Source organism: Clarias gariepinus, chromosome 8, assembly GCF_024256425.1.
Source record: "Clarias gariepinus isolate MV-2021 ecotype Netherlands chromosome 8, CGAR_prim_01v2, whole genome shotgun sequence".
NCBI classification, from domain to species: Eukaryota; Metazoa; Chordata; class Actinopteri; order Siluriformes; family Clariidae; genus Clarias; species Clarias gariepinus.
Genome location: NC_071107.1, coordinates 10,121,724 through 10,134,886, shown reverse-complemented (window position 1 = coordinate 10,134,886; position 13,163 = coordinate 10,121,724). Strand labels below are relative to the sequence as shown.

Below are 13,163 nucleotides of genomic sequence, written 5' to 3'. Positions count from 1 at the left end.
TTTTCATTTCTTTCAGAAATGACAGGGACCCATTTAAAGCAATACAATTATAGAAGTACTTGCTAAAAATGAAGTATGTGGATACTTATTTATGACACTTATATGTGTAAAGATTCCCATCACTCAAACAGAAATAAATCTGCTATAAAATAAACCAGAGAATCGATTTCTCAAAAGGACGACAAGAAAAAAAATAAATAACCAGGACTTCTGATTGCACCGAATTACAGAAAACAGTTATGAGAGTAAAAGCTACCTTTATTTCCACAGTAGAAAGTTTTCTCAGTAAGCTAGAGCCAAGATTGGTCTACCTGCTTCATGTCTAAAACACCAGCCTCTCAAGATCTCGTTTAATCCCCCAAAAAACAGAAGTTGTCTTTTGATTTTCAAGGGTCAGGCATTCCATTTGCTGAATGTTCACAAGGACGACTGCAGTGGGTTCTGAGCCACCTCAACTGGGATTGCCATGAAACGGCCTTCTTTAAATCCGAATTTTTTTTACTGCAGCTAGTAGTCTAATCAAAGTACTGTGCTTGAAGTCTTCTGTAAACGGCAATCAGTTTTACACCTTTATTACCAGAGTGCAGCTTCCTCACTGCTTAAAATCATCACACATTCAATTTAAAATACTGTAGCTGGAAGTTTAGCTTTAAACAACTCCATAGCCATTTTTCAATAAGTTTTATTTTGACACTTGTTTTTTCCATTGTGTGCCGTTTCATGTCATTATTGGCCCTAGGTTTTGTCACTTAGTGTTATGGACACCAATACACCAGTATGTCCAAGAAGAGATAGAAAAATGTTTTTAATGTCTTTTTTTTTTTTTTTTTTTTTGTAATCCATTCCAAGTTATTTATAATTTATAGGGATTCAAAGTGGGGAGTTTAAATCAGTCAAGCCCTTCAAAATGCCATCATCCTGGCTGTTTCAGAATACACAATCACATTTTAAAATGTATATCAGGAGATACAATTCTGCAAATGATAGTGTTAAATACTGTTCTTTTGGATCCTTGTTAAGCCAACTAAAAACAGGTGGACTCTAAAGTAGAAGACACCGCAGATGTTTCACCCATACAGATATGATCATGTAGTCAGATGTATCTGTACACAGGTTCTGAAAGGAGTTTTGAGAGCACTGTGTAAAGTAATGAAAGAAGTACAGGTGTGTAGCATGATGACTGCTTGAATTTGGAATGTTCCAACACTTTGAAAAGGATGAGTGTGTGTTTGTGTGTGTGTGTTGTGTTTGTGTATTTGGGTGTGGGTGTGTTTCAGAGAGATAGAAGAGGCAGGATATTTTGGCGGCATACTCAGCAATGAGAACATTGCAGGAGCTTGTTGAGACTTCACCTGATTCAACTTCTTCTACTCCTCACATCTTCTGTTTCCTAATTTGCTCTTTTAAACGCTGAAACTTCATAGGTTTTAGGTGGGGAAGTTGTTTCCTCAGAGAGTGATTATAAAATGCTAAAGCCCCACCAAAGTGTGTATATTAAGCATGGTATGTAATAATGAGAGTCATACAGAAGTATTAGAAGTTGTTTAGTGAAGGCATTACATATATGTGTCTACACTGTGTTCATACAGTTTCCTCTGAAAGTATTGGAATCGGTAGGCTAAATTGTTTTGCCCGGACACTAAAGACATTAAGGTGTGTGATCAAACAAATCAAAGAATCATAGAATTTCAGCTTCTATTTCCTGATATTTACATCTGGATGGATGGCAACAGCAGCTGATGGCAGATCTGCTAAGAATAACCCCAAAAAAACAGTCAGTGACATCAGGAACAAGCACAAGGCAGGGGTATCACAGTCTACTGCTCAATTAAGACTTTGCAGTAATTCATAAAGAAAAGAACCCCAGAACATTAACCTCTACCAAAGTGATGGAAGGGCCAAAACATAGGAGCACGTCGGTCAAGCATGGTGAAAACAGAGACATGCTTTGGAGTTGCATGGCAGCATCTGGTGTGGGTTCACTTCATTGATAATGTAACACATAATGGGTGCAGCAAAATTTAATTTATAGGTATAAGAAGATCCAATTCAAAAGCAATTAGGAAGTTTCAGTCATCTTTTTCTCCCCAGCAGAGGGTGACAAATCAAGACCTTTTGCTAAGCATGAGCACCTAGAAGTAAATGATGTCTCCCCTTTAATTTAACCCTTTAAAACCTATATTTCATTTACAGTTTCGTTATGAAGCAGCAACAGCACAGAAGTCAGACGTGTGTCTAGCAGCCACTTCAATTAAAGATCTCTTTAGCGCTCTGTGGCATTAAGGAAAATTAAGAAATTTCTCTTCCAGAGGCCCCGTTGCTGGCAGAGACCCAGCCCAGGTGCATCCACCCTTTTAATCCCTACATCCATTTCCACAGCTTTCCCAGTCTTTCAGGCCTTTACAGGAATCCGTATCACAACTGATCCTGGTTAAGACTTCTTAGGTTGCGCCACTTGCAAGCAAAAACAGTGTTGCACTGCTCTGGAAATACTGTAGTCATTTTTCAGAGAATCTAAACATCATTTAACAGAGATACATTTGCTGACCACCCTCATGTGGCACCAAAACAATGCATAAAATCAAGTCAGTTAATGTTCACATTAAACATCACATTGTTAGGGTACTAATGTTAGTACTAGATGGGCTGGTGTGTGTATATCACACCAGCCCATCTGTAAACTATAATAGAAATCTCAGGATTCATTACACACAGGCTCTGAGAACTTAACTGATATTTTGGCAATGGTCAGTTTTCCAGTACCCACCAAAACCATCTGTTCTTCGCTGACAGGAGTGAAACCTGATGTTGTTTTTTACTTTACTCGATCTACCTCAAAATTCTAAGCATTTCAAGATGCATTTCTGCTCATCATAGTTGTTAATAGTGTTTATTTGATTTACTGTAGACTTCTTGTTAGTTTGAACTAGATTGGAGATTCTATTAAATGAACAAAACATCTCTACCTGAAGAACTGCAATTTATATGGATGTTCTATGTATTTTCTACCATTTGCACTTTAAAGTTGTATAAATAAATAAAAGCAGCCTTCTGAGACCATTACAGTCATTAAGCGCACATTTCCCCCATTCTGAAGTTTGATGTAAACACTGACCTAAGCTTTTGACATATTTACATCATTTTGTGCATTGTACAGAGTATTGGCTGATTTAGATAATTCCATGGGTGGAATAAACTGACAAGTGACTGTATTGTTGCTCTACAGAAAAGGGATGGTTGCTTTGGATGTTAGTTTTTGGTACATATCAGGCTTGTAACATACCCGTGTTGACAAATACCTGTACTGACAAAAAAGTGGATTAGATTTTAAAATCATCTGCAAGCTTGATCCAGTCTCAGTAACTGCCTTCAAGTTTTGCTATTTGCTTTTTCTATATAAAGCAAATCCCATAATTATTCACTCTTATTCACGTTTTGTTTTAAGGATTAGCTTTTTAAACACCAATAATGGATTGTTGTTTCATACAGCTGGAAAGGTTTTTGCATTTGCTCCTGCTGTCTGTTTCAACAATTTATGGAATAACTGTGTGTAGGAATGTGTTCGTAAAGTCTGTGCAAATTTCGTGTGTTGTTTGGCCATGTGCAGGAATACTTTTAAATAACAATTATTTTGTGTTTGCTTCCACATATACAGTGCTGTTGGATGCTTTGTTGTGATTGGTCAGAAACCTTAAATGAATAAACAAACAAATAAATGTTTGTTAGCCAATAGCTATGGCACAAAAAGGAGTAAAACACTGTCAGATGCGCTATTATTGGACAATATCCAATTTTCCATTTCCCTATCAGGGTCCATCATATTTTATTGCTTATTTTTTGATTAGAAAATATGAATTGAGTAAATCGCAATTCATCACTGCAGTTGTGGCTCAGGTTTATATAGTGACGCCTCCTATAGGTTTCCTGAAAAGCATTTTTGAAACTTATTTGTGGAAGCTCTGGTCATCACCATCTTGGCAGGAGCTAACCCCCCCCCCCCCAGTTATGTGTAATTTTATGGATTAATATAATTTTAACTGATTAAACGTACATTTGTCATGATTGGGAAATTTAGCTGTTTTGTACCAGGCTGCAAATGTCTGCTTCTGTTGTAAAGTTGGACATTTTAATATGAGGCTTTATGGGGATTGACTCACTTTTTGAGACACTTTTGCAGCCAGTCATTCGAGGAACTACACGTTATGGCACGTTCACCTTGGGTTTATTTTTCAGACCTGGAGGATGCCCCTTTTCCAGCTCAAGCTGATCAGAGACCTGAGAAATATTTTTATTTCTCCACAGGGTTGATTGTTTACTGCTGATTTTTCTTCCCCTTGTGTTCTTGTGAGCGTGCAGACCAGTTAATTACTGCAGGGGGCTGACAAGCTGTCAGAGCCTTATATTTACCACATCATGTACTAACTTGTAATCCCTTTGACTGTGCCGAGCACACACGTCATAGCTGTCTTTTGTTGCTTACGGACATTTTAACTAGCGCATTTGAGCAATTTATCCTTAAGAGCTGTTGATTTAGAAATATTGTTTATGTAGGTCCAGACTTGTTAAATCATTCTGGGCACAGTGTAAAAAAAAAAAAAAGATTTCAGTTAATAAAATACTGTGAGTTATAGTATTTGTGGTGTATACGCAGACACCGTTCATTTTATTAGAAACACCTGTACATTCATGCACATATCTAATCAGCCATACATGTGGCAAATAAAAAATTAAAAAAATTCTTGAAGGCTTATTTTCCAAGCCTTCGACTGGGCAGTTGAATGTTAGGGAAAAAGACCAAGTGTTTTAAGTTTGTGTGAGTCTGTTTTTGGCTGGCAGAAGTGAAACCTGTTGTGGTCTTCTGACGTTGTAACCCACCCATCTCAAAGCTCGATGTTCTGTCCTTGCTGAGATGCTTTTTTCCTCCAAACAGGTGTAATCAATAGTTATTGGTTACTACAGCCATTGTGGCAGCTTGAACATATTGGGCCATCAACAAGGTGTTTCCAACTACAAAACTGGTGCTTACTCAATGTTTTTTTTGTTTTTTCCACATAGTTATGTGTAAACTTGTTTGTTGTGTAAAGTTCCAGAAGATCAGAATTTTTGGAAATACTAAGACAAGTTTTCAGATCATGTTCAGAGTCACAGCGATTATACCTTTTCTTCGTTTTGATGTTTGATGCAAACAGTAAGTGAATCTTTTAAATTGTATCTGCATGACTATTTGTATTGCATTGCTGCTCCATGATGGGCTGGTAGGGTAACTGCATGAACATTTCAGGTATAAAGATGTTACTAATAAACTTGACAGTGGGTGTATGTTGATTGCAGTACTAATGTGGAAAGATAATTGAAAATTCTAAGCAATGATGGTCAAAATTATTCAGAAATTAAACTCTGAATCTGATTATCCTGTCAATATCATGCATTTTTTTATAATTGCGGGGGCTCCTGTATGATGGAACTTTGTTTCAAATAGGACTAATCCTGTCGGTTGGAACTATGTTTTGTTGACCCAGCAACTGACAGGATGATACATGAGTTCAAGAGACAACTGTTTGCCAAGTTTAGACTCATTCATCTATCCCCGTCGTCATTGTTTATGCTGATGATGTACTCTGCTTCCTTTTCACATCTGTAGGTTATGCTTCCATTAAGTAATCCCTTTTTAACTTGGCCACCCACAACATATCTATATTGTTTCTGTTTGCTTTTATTGTACCTGTCATTAGAAGGGGAATCTAATCTGCTCCACTTGAAAGAGTGGTGGAGTAAATGTTTTAGACGAAAGATAACTGATAGCAACCTCTTTTTTTTGCTTACTTCACTCATTTTTTCAGTATGAGGACATTTATAGGAAATCATTGTTGACACTCGTAGTCAAGAAGATGGAACAAAAGGAAACTCCTATTGGACAGGAAATAGGGTGTTTGTTTTGGCAGGTTCTCAGTTTAAAAGAGGCCTTTTTGTTTTCTTACATCAGTGTCAGAGGCTTCTTTATTTAAAAAAACAATTCAGATGAAACATTGCATCATTTCTGAGTTATTGATCCCTGCGCATTGTCACTTAACACGCTGGGAGAGTGACAGACGTGAACACACAGAGCTTGACGAAGAGAAGGTGAACAAAGTTTGTTGGAGGTGGTGACAGACGTGAACACACAGAGCTTGACGAAGAGAAGGTGAACAAAGTTTGTTGGAGGTGGGGGTAAAAAAGAAGCAGGCAAGTTGTTGCTTGTTGTTCGTTGCCATCATCCATGTCTGACTCAGGCAACGTGGCTGCCAACAGGGGGCGTCTGCACAATATGCTCTGTGTTGGACAACTGATTAGAAGGTCCCAGGTTCAAACCCCAGCACCACCATGTTGCCACTATTGGGCCCTTAAGCAAGACCCCTAACTCTCAACTGCTCAGATGTACAATCAGATAAAAAAAAGTTGATAAGGATGTCTACCAAATGAAAATGCAGTACCAGGGTAGATGATGGATCATACCAGACGCACCAAGATTGCATGTATATCAAATCACTCTTATATTAAAGCGAATTCACCCATAAGAAATAATAGAAACTCAGATGATTCATTCCACAACCCAAAAATATTTATATAAAAATAATAAATACAAAATATAAAGTAAAAAAAAAAAAAAAAAAATTAAACTACACTTCACCTTTGAAAAGAATCATGGCTGAAGTAAGCCAAGAGAAGAGGAGAAGGGGCTACTGTGTAGGATGACTTTCACACACATTAGCGGAAACACTGCTCTGTCGCAAAACTTCTTTAACAAGGACACTTGCTTTTGCCTCCTTTTAAGGATTTTGCGGAAATATGACATTGCATTGTCGTTAAACAGATAAATGTTTTTACAGTACAGAATGGTCAAAACACTTGGACACAAAATTTTACACACACATTTTACACACACATTAACGTAATGTTTTTCTTTTGCACAGTAATGTGCATCTGCATAAAAGGTCAACCATACTAATTATGGTTAATTATGGGATTTTAAGAGAAACATTCATTCATTTCAAGTTAAATGTGGTAGCCTCGGATAAAGAGAGAAAAGGTTTTGTTTGATTTATGTTATCAGTGCACTAAGGGTTATTTGACAATTGTGCTCTGTTGAACCTTATTAGCATCAGAGTATGGTGAACAGAAGTGTTTTTTTTTGTTTTTTTTTGGCTGGCTTGTGTAGCGTATCATGGGATGCGGAGCAGGAATGTGGTGATTTCTCGGAATTTAGGAGAACAAGCAACAGTATCAAGGACAAAGAAAGCTAAACAGGCTTTGCTGATGAATGAGTCAAATGGTGGAGGTTTGAATAAATAAATAAATTCAAAGCACAACAGAGCCTTTTTATGGTCATTTCCCAAACCCTGCTTTGAAAACTGCTAAGTGGGTGTAAAGTATACCTCCATTCAGAATTCATATACACTCTACTGCAGCACAATGTTAACTATTGATCAATCCATTTCTTGTTCCTTATTTATGAACATGTTGTAAATTATAGGAGTTTGCATCCCAGGTATCAATCAGTGAAGCAATACCAAAAAACTAGCTAAAAATGTACTCAGTAAGAAAGACTGGGTAGAATCCTGGCCGTTTTTTGCAGAATATTGGATTTCGGCCTTAGAAACAAAGAAAACAACTTAGAAGATTGCAAAAATTAATGGAAATTGGGTTAAGGACTGTGGTATAAAAATATGAATCAACTGTGTGTTTTACGAAAAGTCCACATAATCATGGGTAAGTTAGAGTTGCAGATTTGAAAAATGCGTGCATGCAAGTTTATTGCAAGATGTACGGGGAGTAAAGGGCTTGATCTATCTACGTCGGCAGAGACTCCGCGCCAGCAGTCACTCGCCTGCTTATCATCACCCGAGGGAACAGCTATGTTGTTTTCTTAAACATTGTGTTTTGTGAGATGTCACTATGACCTGCTCCGTTAGAATATATCAGGCACTGTGAGATGGGGAGGGGGTTAACTCTCTTGCAGACAGTTTTTTTTGCTGTGTGTAACAGATCAGCACTGTTTGATTAAACCCCTACTGTTGTTTTGATACCATTTAAAGTCTCCAGAGTTAATATAATTTCCACCACAGTTCTGTCCAAAGTGTTATTAAAACCTTAAAGGATTGTGATGAACTGTAAACATTGTGGAAGAAACGTGATCATAAAAAAATGTGTTATCGTGAATAAAGTCCTGTAGACATCACAGCTTTGTTGACTAGTGAGAGTAAGAACATTTCCAGGCAAATAATATATTGAGAACTTCACAGGAAATCTAATTGTTTGTCAGGCTAAAAAGGCTTCCTTTAGAAGATTGAATTATAAAGCAACAGAAAATGGTGTGGTCCAAAATAATAAGTCCAAATTTACCCTATTATAGAGTGATGGGCACATCAGGGTAAGATGGGAAGTGCATGAAGTAACATTTTGTCAAGTGTTTTTTTTAAACAAACCTAGTGGATGTTTAGATCCAAACTTTAAACGCTAATCAGTTTCTGGCCAAATCTGGCTGACCTTCTGGCCAAATCTGGCTGACAACCTGAATGTACTGAATGACCAGGGTATCACGTCTATGGATTTCTTCTTCCTTGATGACACGGGCATATTCCAGAACTCAAACTGTAAAAGAATGGTTCTAGGGCATGAGAAATCATTTTTATGAATTGGCCACCGCATTGTGTGATGTAATCACAGCATGGTTTTTGGGACAGGCAGAACCGCAGAACTACAGTATTAGTATAATCTAATAGTCATAGCCTTGTGTATTAAGTTGGTTAGCAGTCCCCTAAATTCCTTTTGTAATGGAATTTTAAATAGGTAGCTCAGAATGTGTATTTCCCAGTACTAGTCATAAACAGACGCTGTGTCATAAAAAGCATTTAACCTTTTTTTCTTTTTTACCTTTGGGACATAGGATTGTCCTTTTAAATCATGGCCATGCTTAACGATGAGGCACCAAAGTTTCAACATGTTGTGTATATATACCTGGAGGAACTTCTGTTTGCATGTCCCGCCCAAGCACATCTCATCAGAACCACAGATAACATCCATTGCTCCTGCCAAAGTTTAATGGCTCTCTTTTATGTTTTTAATTTCCCTTCCTTCAAGTCTTTCATTGCTCTGCAAGTCTGTTATTATTGCTGTTTTTTTACCTTGCTTTCTACTGATGTAAGGTGTACTCAGGAACGCGAGAGGCTTTTTTTGCAGACTGTTAAATTTAACATGGGCTTTGCATGACTTTAAATGACTAACAAACAAGTCATATGATTTATTTTAATTTTTTTTTGCATTTGATATTTAGCCTTTAGATATCAGTTCACTCGTAACAGGCCAGGGTGTCTGCTATAAACTATTAACCAACACACTGTTCTCTTTAAACAAACCTTGTGGCTGTTTTCATCTAAACTTTGAGCACTAATCAGTTTCAGTCCAAATCTATCTGATCTTGTATAACAACACTTTCAAGATTACATTATTTCTCCTACCTTGATTTTCATTACAGTTCCCTTATTTTTTGGAAGTTATGGAGAGAAATTACATAAGGCAGAAAAAAACAAATGTATTTAACAGTAAAGTAAACTCACACACTCTGGGTTGCTCCTTGTTGGCTCATGCAGCATATTTTTTCTGCTTAACAAAATTAAGTTAGGCATCATGTTTATTTTCTTATGGTTGCAAGCCTATAAAAGTTGATTATAGTGAAAGCTAGAAATATGCCTGACTGTCGGGCATTGGCGCACAGCAATATAAACATTAATTGCAAAGCTCATTGGGAGTGACACTGAGGAAAACATCAATGTTCAGATTGCTCTCTGTTGACACTTGTTCAAAAGTACAAATCTTTATGTTCATACTTTACCTCCCATAAAGGAAATTAAAGGTTGCTCAAGGAATGCTTATGTTTGGCATTTGGCCTCAAAGCTGCATCTTCATCTTTTTCGGCATTAAGCGCATGATGTGAAAAGTAATTTGTCAGCCATCTGTTGATCTTCTGCAGTACTTTGCATTCTTTTATTAATATTATTTTTATGTTCTTGTGATTTTAGGTATATTACAGCACTGACAGACACAGAAGAGGAGGATGAGAGTGAAGAAGATCGCAAAGCCGTAGAGCCCCTGGATGAGCTCACAGTTCTTTTACAGAAAGCAGATGGGCTGCATGCATGTAGCGGAGCTGAAAAGAAAGAAGGCTTGTCGACTCTGCTGGAGATGAAGGAAGAGGTAGATCTCAAAAACTCTTATTTATTTTTACATAAGCCCCCAAGACCAAATAATTAACCTAGTTAATTCTTGAAAATTCTTTTCTGAGAATTTAAATTCTGATTTAAATTCTGCAACTTGGTTGCACTTTCCCCTCATTTTTATGAAAGCACCAGTCTGGTCAGGTAATGATGTCATGTGTGTCTTAAAAGAGTTCCTATAAAATTATGACCCATCCTTTTTGTTCCAAGTTTTAACCCAAAATAAACTTTTTTTTTTTTCTCCTGATTTTCTCCCCAATCTAGCCGTGTCTAATTCCCTTCCCGTCACTAGGGGGGGCTCCCACATTAAGGCTACTTACCTCCATTCAGCCAGGAGGGCCTGTGGCTGTCAAGCGTTTCCTCCGAACCACGTGACACCAGTCGACCTCTTGCTTTTATAGCACATTTTGACATATGAAACCCTTTCCATTTTCAAAAATATTTGCATGTTGCACGCATGACGCGTGTACATTTTACACCATCTAAACTACTAACAACATTTTACAAGTTCTAAACTACTAACAACTTGAACTAAGGCATACTTTATGTTTAAGTATGCATGGCACTGACATTACCTCAGGAAACAGTCATTGAAAGGGATAAATTGTCAAGTCAAATGTCCTGCTCGCTAACACACCGTTGGGGGCGGCGTTACACACTCGGAGGCCAGCACTATCCGCTCCCTTCGCGTGCGTGAGCTGTGCAATTAATGTGGGAGCACTAATACCTCTCATCCCTCCCCGCTGAGAGAGCTCGGCCAGTTTAGCTCTCTCAAGGCCTCCTGCTGTGAGAGGTTACAGCATCACCCGGGGATCGGACCTGCGATCTCCCCGGATGATAGGGCGAGCACTTTCTAAACAAATTCTAAACAAACTTAAAGTTTGTTCTAAAGAAAAAATTTGTTTGTATCACGAGATACTGTGCTGCTTGCGAATGTGTGAATAGTTTAGAGTTCACCACCTGTGGGATTATAGAGAAACTGCGACATATTACTACCTCAAATGCAAACTTGTATACATTTAAAAATTATCACCTTGGTGATACATGAATTGCCGTGCAAAAGAGGCACGATTTGTAACTTAATCGACCTTTTTTCTAAAAAAAAGTGTTTGCTTGGAAGCCCAAAATAACCATCGAGTCTGGTCAAAATCTGATGATCAGGATTATGTTGAATTAAGTTCATCGAGGTGCATAACCTGTTGGACCATTTTGTTTGTGTGGTGAGTGTAATTGAGTACCAATTGCTTACTTGCTTTATTTAGGTAACTTTTATTTTATTATACTAGAAAAACATTAAATCCATGTACAGTCATGTTAAAAAGTTAGTACTAACTCTTTTAATTCTATGTATTTTTCTGTAAAAAGAGAAAGGAAAATCTCATTTAAAACCAAATCAATAGATTCAAGCCTTAAGGTTATTTGTGACGAATGTGTCATATTTCATGTGGTTTTGTTCAGCATTGTTAGGCAAGGCAAGTTTATTTGTATAGCACATTTTATACACAATGGTAATTCAAAATGCTTTTCATAAAAGAGAAGAAAATAATCATAAAAAGAAATTCGAGGGCTCTGGTAAAAGAAATACTACTGCTTTAGAGCCTTCAGTTTTACAGTGATGTTAAAACAGAGATTTTCCTTCAAGTTTAAATTTTGTTTTGAATTGAGTCTGACTAGCTGGACTCCAGGTTCCCAGTTTTAGCCATCCAGGATATTAATGCTGCACGGTTGTTTTTTTCATTTGCTTTGCATCCATAGGACTGATTGTTGATCACTTACAGTACTACTATCTGTAGTTCAAGGACTTAAATTAAAACTACATGGCTAAAGATAAGGTGAAGCATTTGATATACTGTAGTTGTTGATGAGAAACCAACTAAAGTTGTTTTCTAAATCAGTATGATCAGAAATCTCAGTACCTGTGGAGATTAACCAGAGCCTATGCTGATGCTCATGACCTGGCTGGAGATCCTCAAGAGAAGAAGATATATGCTGAAAAAGGTAATTTTCCATTTCTAAATACTGTATAAAAATCAGAATCACTTGCTATACAAAAACAGCACGATATACTAACATCAGGTAAATTTTGCTTATTGATTATTGAAGCTTGTTAATAACATTGACCAGCATTATGAAATGGCCATATGTCATGTGGTAATGGTTCTGATGGAGCGATATTAGTTATCTGAATGGAAGTCCTGGAATCCATGATTATTTTTCTACCACTCCTTTGGCCCTCATGTCATGCGTCTCCTAAATTGACCTACTCGACCTCTCATCCTTTCTGCTCCATTTTGCATTCGTTCCTCATGGTCTGGTGTTTAGGCAGGAGAAGGTTGTTCTGAACCATACAGCAATAGATCGGGTTAATATGCCCTTAATGATTTGTAGCACAAAGAAAGCATTGTTGAGCGATGTTAACTTTGTGCATCTTTTGTAGAAAAAAAATTTGCAGGTAAACTTTATATTATTTTGTTTATTTCTTATTTGAGAGTTTGGTTGTTGATTTTCATGGGGTGATGGACAGATATGTTTTTATGAAAATCAGTTACCATGTCTTCTGTGTTTTGCTGGCTGAGGTCCAGGTGCCAGGTTTGTTTGTTTTTTAATTACACCACATATCTGGATGAGCTGCTTCTTGTTGCTTGTTTTTGTTGCTACTAGGGTTGTGTCACTTGTGAATTTTATCAGCTAAAAGGAGGTTGCAGTTCATCTTATTTAGGCAACTGGGCAGTTGAGGTTTAAGGGCCTCGCTCAGGGACTTGCACATGCAGCTTACCTGGAATGGTTGGGATTTGAACTTAATATGATTTTATTATGTATTTCTATGTACTTTTTTTTTCATTACAACGAGGGTATTTAGGTCAGAATATTTGTGTTTAATTTCATTAATAAGCATTGCCCAATTTGTTTTCT

General features: G+C 37.3%; 1 protein-coding gene across 3 annotated transcripts in view; it reads left to right on the top strand.

Annotated features, from left to right (window-relative positions):
* Positions 1-13,163, top strand: part of LOC128529333 (regulator of microtubule dynamics protein 2) — a 41,103-nt gene that overhangs the window by 7,332 nt on the left and 20,608 nt on the right. For all 3 annotated transcript variants that reach the window (XM_053502772.1, XM_053502774.1, XM_053502773.1), the window contains exons 3-4: positions 10,056-10,230; positions 12,146-12,248. In XM_053502772.1, coding sequence (XP_053358747.1) covers positions 10,056-10,230; positions 12,146-12,248 — 278 coding nt within the window. The remainder of the gene's footprint in view (positions 1-10,055; positions 10,231-12,145; positions 12,249-13,163) is intronic.